Source organism: Pongo abelii, chromosome 19 (genome assembly GCF_028885655.2).
Source record: "Pongo abelii isolate AG06213 chromosome 19, NHGRI_mPonAbe1-v2.0_pri, whole genome shotgun sequence".
NCBI lineage: Eukaryota > Metazoa > Chordata > Mammalia > Primates > Hominidae > Pongo > Pongo abelii.
The window spans coordinates 41,403,147-41,417,310 of NC_072004.2; the positions used below are offsets into that span (position 1 = coordinate 41,403,147).

The 14,164-nt window shown below is 53.8% G+C and overlaps 1 protein-coding gene across 5 annotated transcripts; it reads left to right on the plus strand.

Moving 5' to 3' along the window:
* Positions 1-761: 761 nt before the first annotated feature.
* Positions 762-13,202, plus strand: LOC100433970 (ubiquitin carboxyl-terminal hydrolase 6-like). 5 transcript variants are annotated; one of them, XM_054535596.2, is made up of 9 exons: positions 762-888; positions 2,358-2,430; positions 2,586-2,668; positions 2,771-2,876; positions 3,683-3,790; positions 4,099-4,208; positions 7,002-7,096; positions 11,279-11,402; positions 12,377-13,202. In XM_054535596.2, exons 2-9 carry the CDS (start codon positions 2,359-2,361, stop codon positions 12,408-12,410), a joined length of 732 nt encoding a protein of 243 aa, XP_054391571.1. In that variant the 5' UTR covers positions 762-888; position 2,358; the 3' UTR covers positions 12,411-13,202. The 5 variants fall into 5 exon arrangements, with proteins under 5 accessions (XP_054391571.1, XP_054391574.1, XP_054391573.1 ...); XM_054535599.2 differs by lacking the exon at positions 11,279-11,402 and adding an exon at positions 7,486-7,551 and having other exon boundaries at positions 12,377-12,600; XM_054535598.2 differs by lacking the exon at positions 12,377-13,202 and adding an exon at positions 7,486-7,551 and having other exon boundaries at positions 11,279-11,372.
* Positions 13,203-14,164: the final 962 nt, after the last annotated feature.

The window sequence follows — 14,164 nt, forward strand, 5'->3', positions numbered from 1 at the left end:
TGTCAATCAGGAGGGCCCTGCATTGGGGCATCTGGATGCCCTATCTCAGGACTTGAGGCTCCAGGTTTGGATGGCAGAGGCAGGCTCAGCCCAAGTCAAAGCCCTCCCCTTGAATGTTCTTTTTATCCCAAGCTCTTTCTGGCCCCTGGAATTTGGCATCCCCTAGGATGCCTTGGATGGAAGGATGGATAAGCCAGATTTTAGATAACATGTCTAGAAGAGTGAGCCTCTACTGTGTGCCGGGCACTTCCCCCACAGGATCCTCTAGCTGGAATAACCAAGGGTCATAGAGAGAAATATCCAGTTAAAATATCAGAAATAAAAAAAGAGATACCATTAGAGATACTAAAAAGATCATTAGGTAATAGTATTAGCATTTTTATTCTGAGATTCAACAGCAGCAATCACTTCCCTCCACCCCTATGTATATCCCAGGACCACCCTGGGCTGGGAGGGCTGAGGTTAGGGAGCCCCCATGGATGCCGTGATGCTGGCTCTGAGCCCCGGGGGTGACAGTGACAAGGAACAGGGTGCACACATGGGTGAGGCAGCCAGGCCTGGCCAGAGAAGCAACAGACACGTGCACAGATGTGTTTACCTACATACATGTGTGCACACACATGCACAAACACATGGCACGCAAGCATGATGATGCCTCAGGCAGTGGAGGATGCTGACTTTGGGCCCTGCTGACCCGGGCAAGGCCCCATTGTGATGCGTGCCTTTATCTCAGAATGTCACTGGTGCTTAGCACCTGTCCACTCTCCGGCCTGCCTCTGTGTTCTACAGCAGCTACACACACACAGTGGTATCTGTGAGCAGCTCTGTGGACTCAAAGGTTTTCTCCCTGAGAGGCATAACCCAGGCCAGCTGATTCTTCAGAATCAGGTGAGTGTGACCTGCTCTCTTCCCTCCATGCTGTCTTGGGGACAGTGGCTAACCGTGTGGGTGGTGCTGGCCTCTGGGCGCCTGCTGAGGAAGGTCATCCCTGAGCACTCACCGGGTGCCTGTTCTACACTGCCCGTGTAGACAATTGTAGACAATTGTCTCTTTCATCCTTATGGTGGCTCCTGCATGTGCCCATTTGACAGGTGAGACGTCTGGGCTCAGAGAGGCGATAACCGGCCCAGGAATCCTGACAGGACCCTGGGTTTTGCTCTTGGCCCTGCTCTGTGCCCTATTGGACTTCAGGCCTGAACCCTGTGGCCTCCTTGCCCTCCTTGATCAGATTTGGGACAGATCCCAAATCTGTGCGGGGTTTCTGATCCCAATGGGGCAGAGCCTCACCATGGCAGAGCCACTGAGATGGATCCACTGTGGGTGAGGTGGAGGGGAAGGTCCTCAAAACACATCTGTGCCCTAAGCTGGGTCTTGATGGTCCCTGTGGAACCCACTGAACACACACGGTCCTTTGTCCAGGAGTGGGATGGGGAGCCTTCTGCCTTTGGGCAGTTGTGGAAAATGAAGGATCCCTGGAGAGCTGGCTGGAGGGAGACTATCTTCCATCCTGTTCAAAGGGGTCCAGGTACTGGGGTTCTCCCCAAGTATTTCTTTCTCTGTCTGATCCTCTCGAGGCCTCACCCTCCTTTTGCCCCTAGTGTTCCCAGGAGGGACGGTCCATCTAGGTGTTCTCCAGAACCAAGGACCCACTGTTCTTCCTCAGTGACCCAGGAAAATGAAGCCCCCTCCTATATGGATAGCTCAGAATGGTGGAGTCCACCGTCCCTCCCCGAGAGATGTGGTTTCCACGAGCACAGGGGCTGCTTTGGAGACAGTAGATCATTTTCATCCCCCAAACCAAACACCCTCCTGCTTAACTGGCGTTGTTCCTAAAGTGGCTTCACTGGTGAGACTGAAGGGCCACAGTAGCCCAAGTGATGAGTGGAGTAGAACCGAGCAGTCAGGAGAGGTCTTGTTCCCCGTAGGAAACTGGGCATCTCTGTGGTCCCTGAGCATCCCAGGAGGCCGATTGTACAGAGACCTCTGGTCCCTGACCCCAGTCTGCCTCCACATCCCTGGAATAGCCCATCATGGGCCCTTCAACCTTGGCAGGTGGACACCATTCAACCTGCTGGGGCAGGTGTGTACCCATTTCATGGCATTTGGGGACAACAGGATTCTCTGTCCAGGTCCCACTGTCCTCAAGTCCTTGGGAAGATGCCCACCCTTGCTTGGGGCTTGAGACTCCAGAGACCCATGCAGGTGTGGGCCACTGGGTCTGGCCCCTTTTCACCTGAGGGCAGTGGTGGAATGGGGGTTACGCAGCCAGGCAGCATCTGGGAGCCACGTGGGAGCGGTTCAGGCGTTCTCCGAAGGTCTCAGGTACAGTGTAACATTTAGATGATTTTGTCTCACAGGATGGACATGGTAGAGGATGCGGATACTTTGCAGAAGCGAGAGGACATCATTATGAAGTATGAGAATGTACAGGTCTGTCTGCTCCCTGGAGGGAGGCCTCTTCCAGTGGCCCTGGTCAAAGGACCCTGGGCTCCCTAGGAGCACAGGGCAGGGACGGGTGGCCAATATCCCCAGACCCTTGCACCCTTTACCTTGGACCCCTCATCAAGGCTGCCTCTGGATTACAGGGACACCGAGCTGGGCTTCCAGCAGACACCGGGCCTAAGCCTGTTGGAATCTACAGCAGCACTTATCACTTTGGGATTCTGCAGTGAGTCCTCTGTGCTCCCCTCAGCCCCTAAAGCACTTATTTCAGCTTAGGGATGGGTTTGCTTTTAGAAAGGACTTTCTGAGGCAGAACATGTCTCCCCAGGTCGGGCCAACCTCCTTTCCAGGATCAGAACTCCTCCCTGGCTCCCCTGCAGGTCCAGCCTGAGGTCGTTGTTAGGCCAGAGGTGTGGGGCCCATCTATGCAGCGGGTAAGAATAGACAGGGGTCTAGGTCAGGCCCCTGGGCTCTCAGCAATTCTGTCTCCAAGTTAGCACAAGAGGAGGGGGGCAGCCTGAGGGTCTGGCCCTGTTCACTTGGAGACAACCCCAGTGAGATCCAACGGTTGTGGCCACAGGGTGAGGAGATGCCTGGTCCAGCCTCACAGCTGTTGTCCAGCAGGTCTTTGGTCTCTGAGGGCCCACCTGCCCCTGTTCTCCCCCATTTCCCTAGAGCTACAGCCCTCACTGTCCCCATAGGGAAGGGGGAAAGGCATGGGGACAGTAGGGGCTATGGCCCTAAGAGAATGGGGGAGAAGACTGGCAGGGCCCGGTTCTGGGCATCTCATGGAGAGCCAGGGAGGCCCCCAGAACCACTCTCTGCAGAGACAGGCGACAGGCACCCATGGCTGTGGCCTGGCACCATCAGCCTCTCAGAGGGTGGGTGGCACACTGACCTCACCCAGAGGACCGCAGGCCTGGTTGCCAGCTTTACTGTCCATTCATGCAAGCATCACCTTGCTGAGAGAGAATCTGAATCTAGGGCTGGGGCCACCCCTAGCTCAGGGCTGGGGATGCCTCCTGGTGACCTGAAGGAAGGAAAAGGTCCAGATCAGAGTTCAGGACTCTGAGTGCCCACACATTCTTTCAATCCTGGGAAGGGAGACCCTGTCCCAGCTTGACCTCACCTTTACCAAGGAATCATGGGGCTGAAACCAAAGATTTCCAGGATCCTCAGGCTCTGGTCCTGGCTGAGGTCGCCCCGTGGCCTGTGATACCAGATCATTTTCTGCCCACAGCTAATTGATCGAGTGTATAAGGGCATTCCCATGAACATCCAGGGCCAGGTGTGGTCAGTCCTCCTGAACATTCAGGAAATCAAGACGAAAAACCCCAGAAAATACCAGGTATGCTAAGCCAGAGCACAACAAACAGGCCAGGCTGGGTCAGGGCCCAGTTCTCCAGCTGGAGGGAATGTCTTGCCCAGCCTGGGGGAGTGGGTGCTGTGGTCAGATGCACATCCTAAGCACAGAAGGTGACACAGGAACCACAGACCCTCCCCAGCTTCAGAAACAAGCCAAAAAGCAGCTTTCTGCAGAAGGAAGCCTTTCTTTCCTTCCTTCCAGAAGTGCTGACTGTGGGCTGATTGCCATTTGGGGCAGGGAGTCTTCCATCTGTTCTGAGGCTGTTTCCTCCTCTTGGCCCTGCCCTACAGGTCATGAAGGAGAAGAGCAAGAGATCCTCTGAACACATCCACCAGGTCTACCTGAACATGAGCTGGACACTAGGGAACCACATCTTCTTCAGGGATCGACATGGAGTCAAGTAAGCCAATGGGAGCCACAGGGTACCAGCAGAGATGGGGTGAACCAGAGGGATGGGGACTTCCCCTGAGCAGAATCCAGGGTCACCCAGGGGGACGACACAGCTGCCAAGGGCTCTCCTGGCCCAGGGAGCAGCCGGCCCCATGGACGGAGCACCTCCCAGGTTCCAAGCCCTGTGCCAGGCTGGAACATGTGGGGCCAGAACCCAGGAGGATCCTGCGGAGACAGAAGGCAGCAAAGAAAATCGTGCACAATGGTGAAAGGTGCTCTCCCTGACCCACAGGGACCCATGGTAGGACCCACAGGAGGGTGGCAGGAAGGAGGGCCCATGAGCCTCCCCAGGCGATACTGACAGCACCAAATGCTGGGGGGATTCAGTTTCCTGGAAACTATCATCCAGGTCTGCTGGGAACGTGACATGGCACAGCCACTTTGGCAGCTGGTTGGGCAGTGGCTCACAAAGCTCAATGGACTTGAACTCCACATCCCCAAAGTGTCACAGTTATTGAACCCACTGATTTGAAAACTGACATCCACATGAAACCTGCATGCCATGTTCACTGCTTGATTCATCATCACTCATACATGGAGCCTTCGGGAATGACCTTCAACACGGGAATGTGGAGAGGAAGGCTGGTCCTCCCTAAAATGGTAGAAGACTCAGTGAGAAAAGGGAATGAGCCAGTGATGCCCGCACAAACTTGGGTGGATCCTAGATGCCTTTTGCTAAGGGAAAGAAGCCAGAGTCAACAAGATACTGCTGTAGGATTCCAAACATAGGCCATTCTGGACAAGGCCAAACCATAGGACTGAGAACCAGTCTGAGTGGCCAGGGACTGACGGATCAGGGAGAAGCTGGCTGCATAGAGGCCACCCTGGAGACTTGGAGGATGAAGGAGTCACTCCAGGAGGGGCTGGAGCAGTGGCCAGAAGATTCTGCACATTGGTATAGAACCATGGAAGAACTGTACACCCAAAGACTGAACTGGCATGCGTGCACACCAAAAAAAAAAAAACAAAAAAAACACACAAAAATCAGAGCAAAAATGATCAGTCAACTCACTGTACAACTGGGCTATTAGCATTTCACAGATGTGGATTTTACTGAAACATTTCTTAAATAGTCAAAGGCCCTGAAGAGTTCACTGCTTGTCTAGTGAATCATCTGAACCTGAAATTGGATTTGTTATTAGGGTTTGTAGACAAAGTGAAACTAACATCTGCACAAAAGAAACAAAAGCCCACTTTATCTGTTTTTTAGGCAGCGGGAACTATTCTACATCCTCCTGGCATATTCAGAGTATTTCTAGGCAGTGACCATATTCCCATGTTCACGGCTATATTCCCGGTCCATATTTCCATATTTCCAGGCATGGGTGTCTGGTGGGGGTGTCATTGCTTCTTTTAAAGTTAGTATTTGTGACCCACTGGGATATAGGAGGTAGGACTCCAGCCCACTGCTGGCATAAACCTCCAAGCAAGGGGGGTGGTCTCAACGGGTCTCACTGAGACACAAAGGAGTTGGGCCTGGACTCCTGGTGTCACCTGGGCCTGACCACCCCTTCTTGGAACAAGAAATGATGCCCTCCTCCTGGGGCTGCCCCAAAGCTCAGGAGCTTGGCGGTGTCACAAGCAGGACGGTGCTATCAGGAGACATTTTGGACAAGGTGCTAAAAGGCCCAATGGACATAGCTGTTGTTATAAAATGAATTTGCATCTTGAGGAAGCCTCTTCTTCAGAGGAAGCCTCCCCAGTCACCTCTGCCCTCTCTGATGACGTGAGTCCTCCCAGGTGACCTCAGCCCTCCCAGGTGATGTCCTTCCATGGTGACTCTGGCTCTTGCAGGAGGTGGGCTACTGCAGGGACCTGAGCCATGTCACTGCCTTGTTCCTCCTTTATCTGCCTGAGGAGGATGCATTCTAGGCACTGGCGCAGCTGCTGGCCAGTGAGAGGCTCTCCCTGCAGGGTAGGTGGACAGCTGCCCCCAGGGCCTCACGCAATCAGACCCGGAGAGAGCCACCCTGGCCAGGTGATCTCGGCTTTCAGTGAAGACATCTTCCTTGTGTCACCAGCTAACTGTTGGGAGCCTTTAGGATGTCTCTGCCTCACGCAGTCAGACCCAGAGAGAGTTACCCTGGCCAGGTGATCTCGGCTTTTATTGAAGACACCTTCCTTGTGTTGCCAGCTTGTTGGGAGCCTTTAGGATGTCTCTGCTGAGGTTCCCACAAGAGCCCGGGGCTGACCCCCAGAGTCCAAGTCAGACACCTTTCATCTTCATCAGCAGAAGGCATCTCATCCTCCCCGTGGCCGCCGTCTGTATCATGGAGCCACGCCCTCTGGCTCTGATTCTGTGCAGTTGACTCTCCCCTCCCTGAGAGTCCTCCTGCCCTTCAGCTGCTCAGGCTCCAGTTGCCCTTGGTACCCACAAATGGGCCAACCAAGCCCAGATGGCAGCATCTCCCCATCCTGTGTCCCCTGGCCTGACGCCACTTCCAGGAGACGACCACGAAGCCCAGCACCCACCCTGTTCTGGCCACCCCCTGTCGTGGCCTCAAAGTCAGGCTTGCCCTCCCGGCACCCTGGCCCAGGAGGCCTCCAGGGGAACCTCCAGCCAGGCTCCAGGGAATGTTCCCACCCCTCCTCCCCAGGGCCAAGGCCACATGGTGGGGTTACCAGATGGGAGGGTGGGAGGCCTCGGGGTTTGGGGGGCTCTGCAGCTGCCTAGCTCTTCCAGCTGATGGCTCCACAACTTGGGAGAGGGCTCTGATTTCATGATGGGCTGGGGGCTTCTCAGGATTCCACAGCCCAAATGGCAGGACAGTTCAGGGGCTCCAAGACCATCAGGAGCATGTGGTGCCCACGTCACAACCCAAGACCATGTGTCATCTGGTGAGTTTATAGTCCCCTCGGCCCTTCCCCAGAGGCCCTGCATCGTAGGGGGCTGGAGGAGCAGCAGGGGCTGAAGCCCCTCGTGGGGCTGGGGACAGGCTGAGTTCCAGCCAGGGCCTGACCTGGGATGTCGGGTTCCCCATGGGCTGGGAGTTGGGTTTCCTTTCCAGCCCTGGAGGAGACACAGGCATAGGGATGGGGTCCCAGCTCCCACAGAGCAGGGCTAAGGGCAGTGTGTCCACCAGGAGTGCCGGAAGGGGAAGATGTTGGGGGAGCCCGGTACACTGCCCAGTGTTCTGCACTTGGGGAAGGATCTTCAGAGGACCCTGGAAGAGGGAGGTTTTTAGGGCAGCCCAGGGGGTCCTGAGCACCTCTGTTCCTCCCATCAGGACAAGGAAGGTCTATGCGCAGAGGATTCCTCATTCAGCTGGCTTCTCTGGGTGCTGAATGATGGGGTAAGGAGTCACAGGGAGACCCTGGCTCAGGGACCCTCCTTGCCCTGCAGTGCCCTGCTTCCCCAGCCCGGGGGTCCAGCTCACCCCCAGCCCACAGGAGGCTCAGGCAGATCCCTACAGGACACACAAGCAAGACCTCTGCCAAAGAGGGGTCATCCCAGGGCAGAGGGTGGGGCTCAGGCCCAGCCTTAAGGGCAGACTGGGCCAGGACCCGACTTGGGAGGGCTCAGGGGAGCCTCAAGCCCTGGGGAAGCCCCTCCCTCCACTGAAATGAGTGCCTCCCATAAGGAGCTGCAAGACCTTGTCTGACCCAGCCTCCTGGAGGGGTCCGGTGACCCTCATGGGGAAGGTCACTGAAGCCCCAGTGGGCTAGCTCGAGCCACCTGCCCCAGCCTGGAAGGCCAGGTCCTCCCATGCCTAGTTTCCCCACAGATCTCTCTCGGGCTCTCCCTGTGCCTGTGGGACATGTATTTGCTGGAAGGGGAACAGATGTTGATGCTGATAACAAGCACTACCTTTAAGGTTCAGAGGAGTAAGTCCACATGTGCCCAGTGGGGCCTGGGGAGCACTGGGGTCAGACCCCGACTACCCCAAGGGCAGCTTCCTCACACTGTTCTCATGATTCTCTGTTCTGGCCCAGAGGGAGGTCTGGCCAGGTGGGCTGGGCAGGGCACAGTGACACCAAGCCCATCCCTCACATGACCCAGATGAAAGTCAGGAGTGTGGTGAACACTTCTCTGCCCAGGCCGCCCCCCTCCCCCAGCCACAGCCTTCTGTGCACATCTGGACCCCTGGGGTGGCCACAAAAGGATCCGGCACTGCCCAGTGGGAGACTGAAGTGGTCATGGGGTGTGGGCTCTGACCCTTCCCAGGGAACTCTCCTGGCCTGATACCCACCTTGTCCCTAGAGCGCCACATGAAGACATCCAGGTCTGGCCTGTGGGCACATTTTCAAGACCAGCTCTTCTATACCTGGGCCCTGGATGATGACGCTGTTCTTTTTTTTTTTTTTTTAATACCTTAAGTTCTAGGGTACATATGCACAACGTGCAGGTTTGTTACATATGTATACATGTGCCATGTTGGTGTGCTGCACCCATTAACTCATCATTTACATTAGGTATATCTCCTGATGCTATCCCTCACCCTTCCCCCCACCCCATGACAGGCCCCAGTGTGTGATGTTCCTTTTCCTGTGTCCAAGTGTTCTCATTGTTCAATCCCAACCTATGAGTGAGAACATGAGGTGTCTGGTTTTTTGTCCTTGTGATAGTTTGCTGAGAATGATGGTTTCCAGCTTCATCCATGTCCCTACAAAGGACATGAACTCATCCTTTTTATGGCTGAATAGTATTCCATGGTGTATATGTGCCACATTTTCTTAATCCAGTCTATCATTGATGGACATTTGGGTTGGTTCCAAGTCTTTGCTATTGTGAATAGTGCTGCAATTAACATATGTGTGCATGTGTCTTGATAGCAGCATGATTTATAATCCTTTGGGTATATACCCAGTAATGGGATGGCTAGATCAAATGGTATTTCTAGTTCTAGATCCTTGAAGAATCACCACACTGTCTTCCACAATGGTTGAACTAGTTTACAGTCCCACCAACAGTGTAAAAGTGTTCCTATTTCTCCACCTCCTCTCCAGCATCTGTTGTTTCCTGACTTTTTAATGATCGCCTTTCTAACTGGTGTGAGATGGTATCTCATTATGGTTTTGATTTGCATTTCTCTGATAGCCAGTGATGATGAGCATTTTTTCATGTGTCTGTTGGCTGCATAAATGTCTTCTTTTGAGAAGTGTCTGTTCATATCCTTCGCCAACTTTTTGATGGGTTTGTTTGTTTGTTTCTTGTAAATTTGTTTGAGTTCTTTGTAGATTCTGGATATTAGCCCTTTGTCAGATGAGTAGATTGCAAAATTTTTCTCCCATTCTGTAGGTTGCCTGTTCACTCTGATGGTAGTTTCTTTTGCTGTGCAGAAGATCTTTAGTTTAATTAGATCCTATTTGTCAATTTTGGCTTTTGTTGCCATTGCTTTTGGTGTTTTAGACATGAAGTCCTTGCCCATGCCTATATCCTGAATGGTATTGCCTAGGTTTTCTTCTAGGGTTTTTATGGTTTTAGGTCTAATGTTTAAGTCTTTAATCCATCTTGAATTAATTTTTGTATAAGGTGTAAGGAAGGGATCCAGTTTCAGCTTTCTACATATGGCTGGCCAGTTTTTCCAGCACCATTTATTAAATAGGGAATCCTTTCCCCATTTCTTGTTTTTGTCAGCTTTGTCAAAGATCAGATGGTTGTAGATGTGTGGTATTATTTCTGACGGCTCTGTTCTGTTCCATTGGTCTATATCTCTGTTTTGGTACCAGTACCATGCTGTTTTGGTTACTATAGCCTTGTAGTATAGTTTGAAGTCAGGTAGTGTGATGCCTCCAGCTTTGTTGTCTTGGCTCAGGATTGTCTTGGCAATGTGGGCCCTTTTTTGGTTCCATATGAACTTTAAAGTAGTTTTTTCCAATTCTGTGAAGAAAGTCATTGGTAGATTGATGGGGATGGCATTGAATCTGTAAATTACCTTGGGCAGTATGGCCATTTTCACGATATTGATTCTTCCTATCCATGAGCATGGAATGTTCTTCCATTTGTTTGTGGATGACATTATTCTTAATCATTTTTGGGCCTCTATGAAGAAACTAACAAGGAAGGATGGGGACCTGCCACCCCCAGGTGGGCTCCAGTACCAAGTCCCCTCCTGAGTCACCCTCTGGGGCAGTCAATACTGGGGGAATGCCCAGGACCCCTAACCCTACTACCTGGGTCTTCCTCTTCACCTTTTCTTCCTCCTCTTCCTCCTGGATTCTAAGAAAGTACAAGAGGCCCACTATTCCTCGGGGCAGGCGCTCAGTGCGTATGTACTGGATGTGCTGTGCACGCAGGAGGGGGATGTGGGCAAGACCCTCCAACAAGCTCCTTCCCACTTTCCATGGTGGCCTGCTCTCCCCCTCACAGGGCCCTCAAGGGCACTGGAGGAGCCAGACCCATTTGTGAGAGCCTCTGCCCCTCCCTGCAAGCGCTGACAGCCTCAGAGAGCAGCAGAGGCCCCTCACTCCTGCAGACTCCTCCAGAGGTGCCAGGACAACAAGCCTTGAGCCAGGGAGACAAGGGAATCAGTGTCTCTGACCTCTAGAGCATTCAGAGACAGGGCACAGGTGGGACCCCGGGCCAAGAGCCAGAGCCAGAGCCAGAGCCAAGTGTTTAGCCAGGTGTGGGAACGGTCAGTCCTGGTATGGATGGGGCAGCCCAGGAGGGCAGAGGATGACCCACGTCCAGGCCCAGTCACCCACTGTGGAGACGGGTCCCCATGTGAGGTGGCAAGGGGCTGGTTGACATCCAAGGCCCCTCCCACCTGAGTTCTGACTGGAGGCCATATCCCAGGCCCAATAGCCCTGGGACGAGGGTGTGTGGCAGGAAGCCCCCAGCGAGGCTGAACCCTGGGGGCAGTCCCAGGAGCCACCTGCCATGCCCAGACAGCTTCCCCACGCCAGGCAGCACACACCCCTTCCTCTGGGATCAGCAGACTACAGGCATGTCATCAGTGTCAGACCACGGGGGCCACACAGAGACCCTGAGGACTCCAGAGACCCAGGCAGGTGGGGCCCAGCCAGGAAAGGCCTGCATGGGCTCACTGGAGATGCTGACCACGTCTGTTTTCCTTTTAGCCAAACCCGAGAAAGGGTCCTCGGGACCCAGGTCTGTGCTGGCATCACGTGGCAGGAAGACCCTCTGCAAGGGGGACAGGCAGGCCCTTCCCGGCCCACCAGCCTGGTTCCAGCGGCCCATTTGGTCAGCTTCCCCACCTCGTCTCACACCCTGTCCTGGTGGGGCTGTCCATGAGACCAAGGCCCAGGAACATGTGGGGGCTTCTGGGGAGCCCAGGGCAGCAGACCACTCTCTGGGGGCACCTGGGACTCAGGGCATGCCCAGGCTGGCCCCCGCTCAGGGAGGACCTCGGTGTTCTTGGTGATTCCTGCAGTGGAACTCTATGCCCCGGCTCCTGACGGACCTGGATGTGGAGGCCCTTGGTTCCCCCATGACGATTTCAAACAGAGCTGCTGGGTCCATGTCCCTTCTAAATGTGTCCGGGACAGCCCCGGAACCATGGGACGGGCCTAGCCCAGGAAGCCCAAGGGGACCCTGACACCCGGCCCAGCCCAGGCCCATCAGGAATAAGAGGGAGGTCGGGAGATAACCCCACTGCAACATGGGCACCTGCATCTGGCCCCCTCAGTGACCAGTGACTGGCATGTCTGGAAGAAGCCAGGGTGGCACCCCGCCAGCTGCCCCACAGCCCCAGACACCTTGGAAAATCCCATTCAATGGGGAGGCCGGTCCCACCAAGGCCACGAGAGACAGAGACGTGAGCATGGCAGCCCCGGCCAGCCAGCAGCATGCCCTGGGGCCTCTGTCCCAACCTGTGGGCCTGTGTCCCCCTCCCAGCGCATAATTCCCAGGCAAGAGGGGTCTGGCCTAGACCCCAGCCCTGGGAAGAGAGGGGCACCAGGGGTGTGGTGGGCTCCCAGCTGCAGTCAGTATGACCATGCAGGGGACCCTGGAGCTGCAGAGCTCTGCCACTGTCACAATTCACCTCACAGAAGCCGGGTGAGTCCCGAAGCCTTGCAGCCACTGCTGCAGCCCCTGCAGGCACCACCACCAGGTGCCTTCCAGCTGCCAGTGCAGGCTTTCCTGACAGGAGAGCACCCTGCAGCCCTGGCCTCAGCAGCTCAGACTCTGAAGGTATCTGTTATTCATGTTTCCAGTACTCCCACCAAAGAGAATTACTATGGAGGGTGATGTTGGTCCTGAGTTGAGCAAAACAGCACGCCCTGTGGATGGAGCCAGCTTCTTTCCAAGCCACCACACTTGCTGGATGGGCCCACGGAGCAAGTGGCCTTGAGACCGGCATGAGGATGGAAGAGGCTCAGCATCCTGCACATGCCCTTACCAAGGCTCACCAGGCTGACACCACATTTGTGGATAAGAGACTCACACCCAGACCCTGGGATGGCACAATTTCCCAGGAGGATCAGCTGGCCACCTGCTGGCAGGCTGACCACACTGCGGAGGGGCTGAGATTGGCTTTCACTGCACTGAGCAACAATATGGACATGGACTTGTGGGCCCTGCAGTGCACACAGCATTGCCTCCGAGCAGGACACCCCATTCACAGCTAGGGACAAGCAGCAGTGTGCTTCCACCTTGGGGCCTTGGCTCTGCCACCTCTATTTTGAATGTTCTCAGTTCCCTCCAGGCTTCTAGAAGCATCTGGGCCAGGGCTCATGACTAGATAAGCACCCAAGATCCCAAACAAGCTTCCCATCCTCGTTTTATTTTTTGTTAAACTTATGAAAAATTTTTAAGATATGACTTACATCCCTGGTAAGTGCACAGCGCAAAAGACATTCAGAGATGGAGCACACCAGCCCCCAGATCACAAAGCCAACCATGCCCAGCCCCTCCCAGCACCCCCAGCCCCGAAACCAGTGTACTGACTTCTGACGACACCATGAGCCTGCCTGTGTACTTTACACTCATGGAAGGATAACCACCTTCATGTTGTAAAATAAATGTTTACTGTTGAAATGATTTTACATGTACACCTTCCATCCAGCTGCCCTTAATAAGGACGTTTTGCCTTATCATGGCACATAAGAAATTTAGGCCAGGTGTGGTGGCTCATGCCTGTAATCCCGGCAATTTGAGAGGTCGAGGCAGGAGGTTCAGGTTCACTTGAGCTCAGGAGTTTGAGACCAGCCTGGGAAACATAGGTAGACTCTTTCTCTAGAGAAAAGTAAAAGAAATAGCCAGGCGTGGTGGCATGTGCCTGTAGTCCCACCTAGTCAGGAGGCTGAGGTGGGAAGATTGCTTGAGCAACTGAGTTCTAGGAAGCAGTGAGCTATGATCACAGCACTGTACTCCAGCCTAGGTGACAGAGTGAGACTTTGTCTCTTAAAAAAACAAAATAAGAAATTTAACATGGGTGCAATCCTATTAACTAAATGATAATGTGAACTATCATCTAAGGTTATTAATGCAGTAATTATCTGAATAGGGTGAAATTTATTCAGACTTCACCCGTTTTTGCCTAGCTTCTCATACCTGTCCAGGGATCCCACCTCTGACTCACCCTCTGCCTTTAGGTCATGTCTCCTTAGCTTCCTCCAGGTGGTCCACCCAAACATACACCTGGGCTGAGTGGTAGAGCTGATTGCTCCTGGGCTCCAAACCTCTACAGCATGTTACCATATTGAGTGCTGTAGGCAATGGTAACATAATGGTGGCTATCTGTGTATCTAAACACAGAAAAGGATCATAAAAATACAGTATAAACAATACAAAATGGTACACCTGGCCAGGTGTGGTGGTTCATGCCTATAATTCCAGCACTCTGGGAAGCCATAATGGGAGGATCACTTGGGCCCAGGAGTTCAAGACTAGTCTGGGCAACATAACAAGGCCCCATCTCTTCTTAAATATCAATTTTTAGAGATGGTACACCTATATAGGGTGGATCCATTATAACCTTATGGGAACCACCATCCTATATG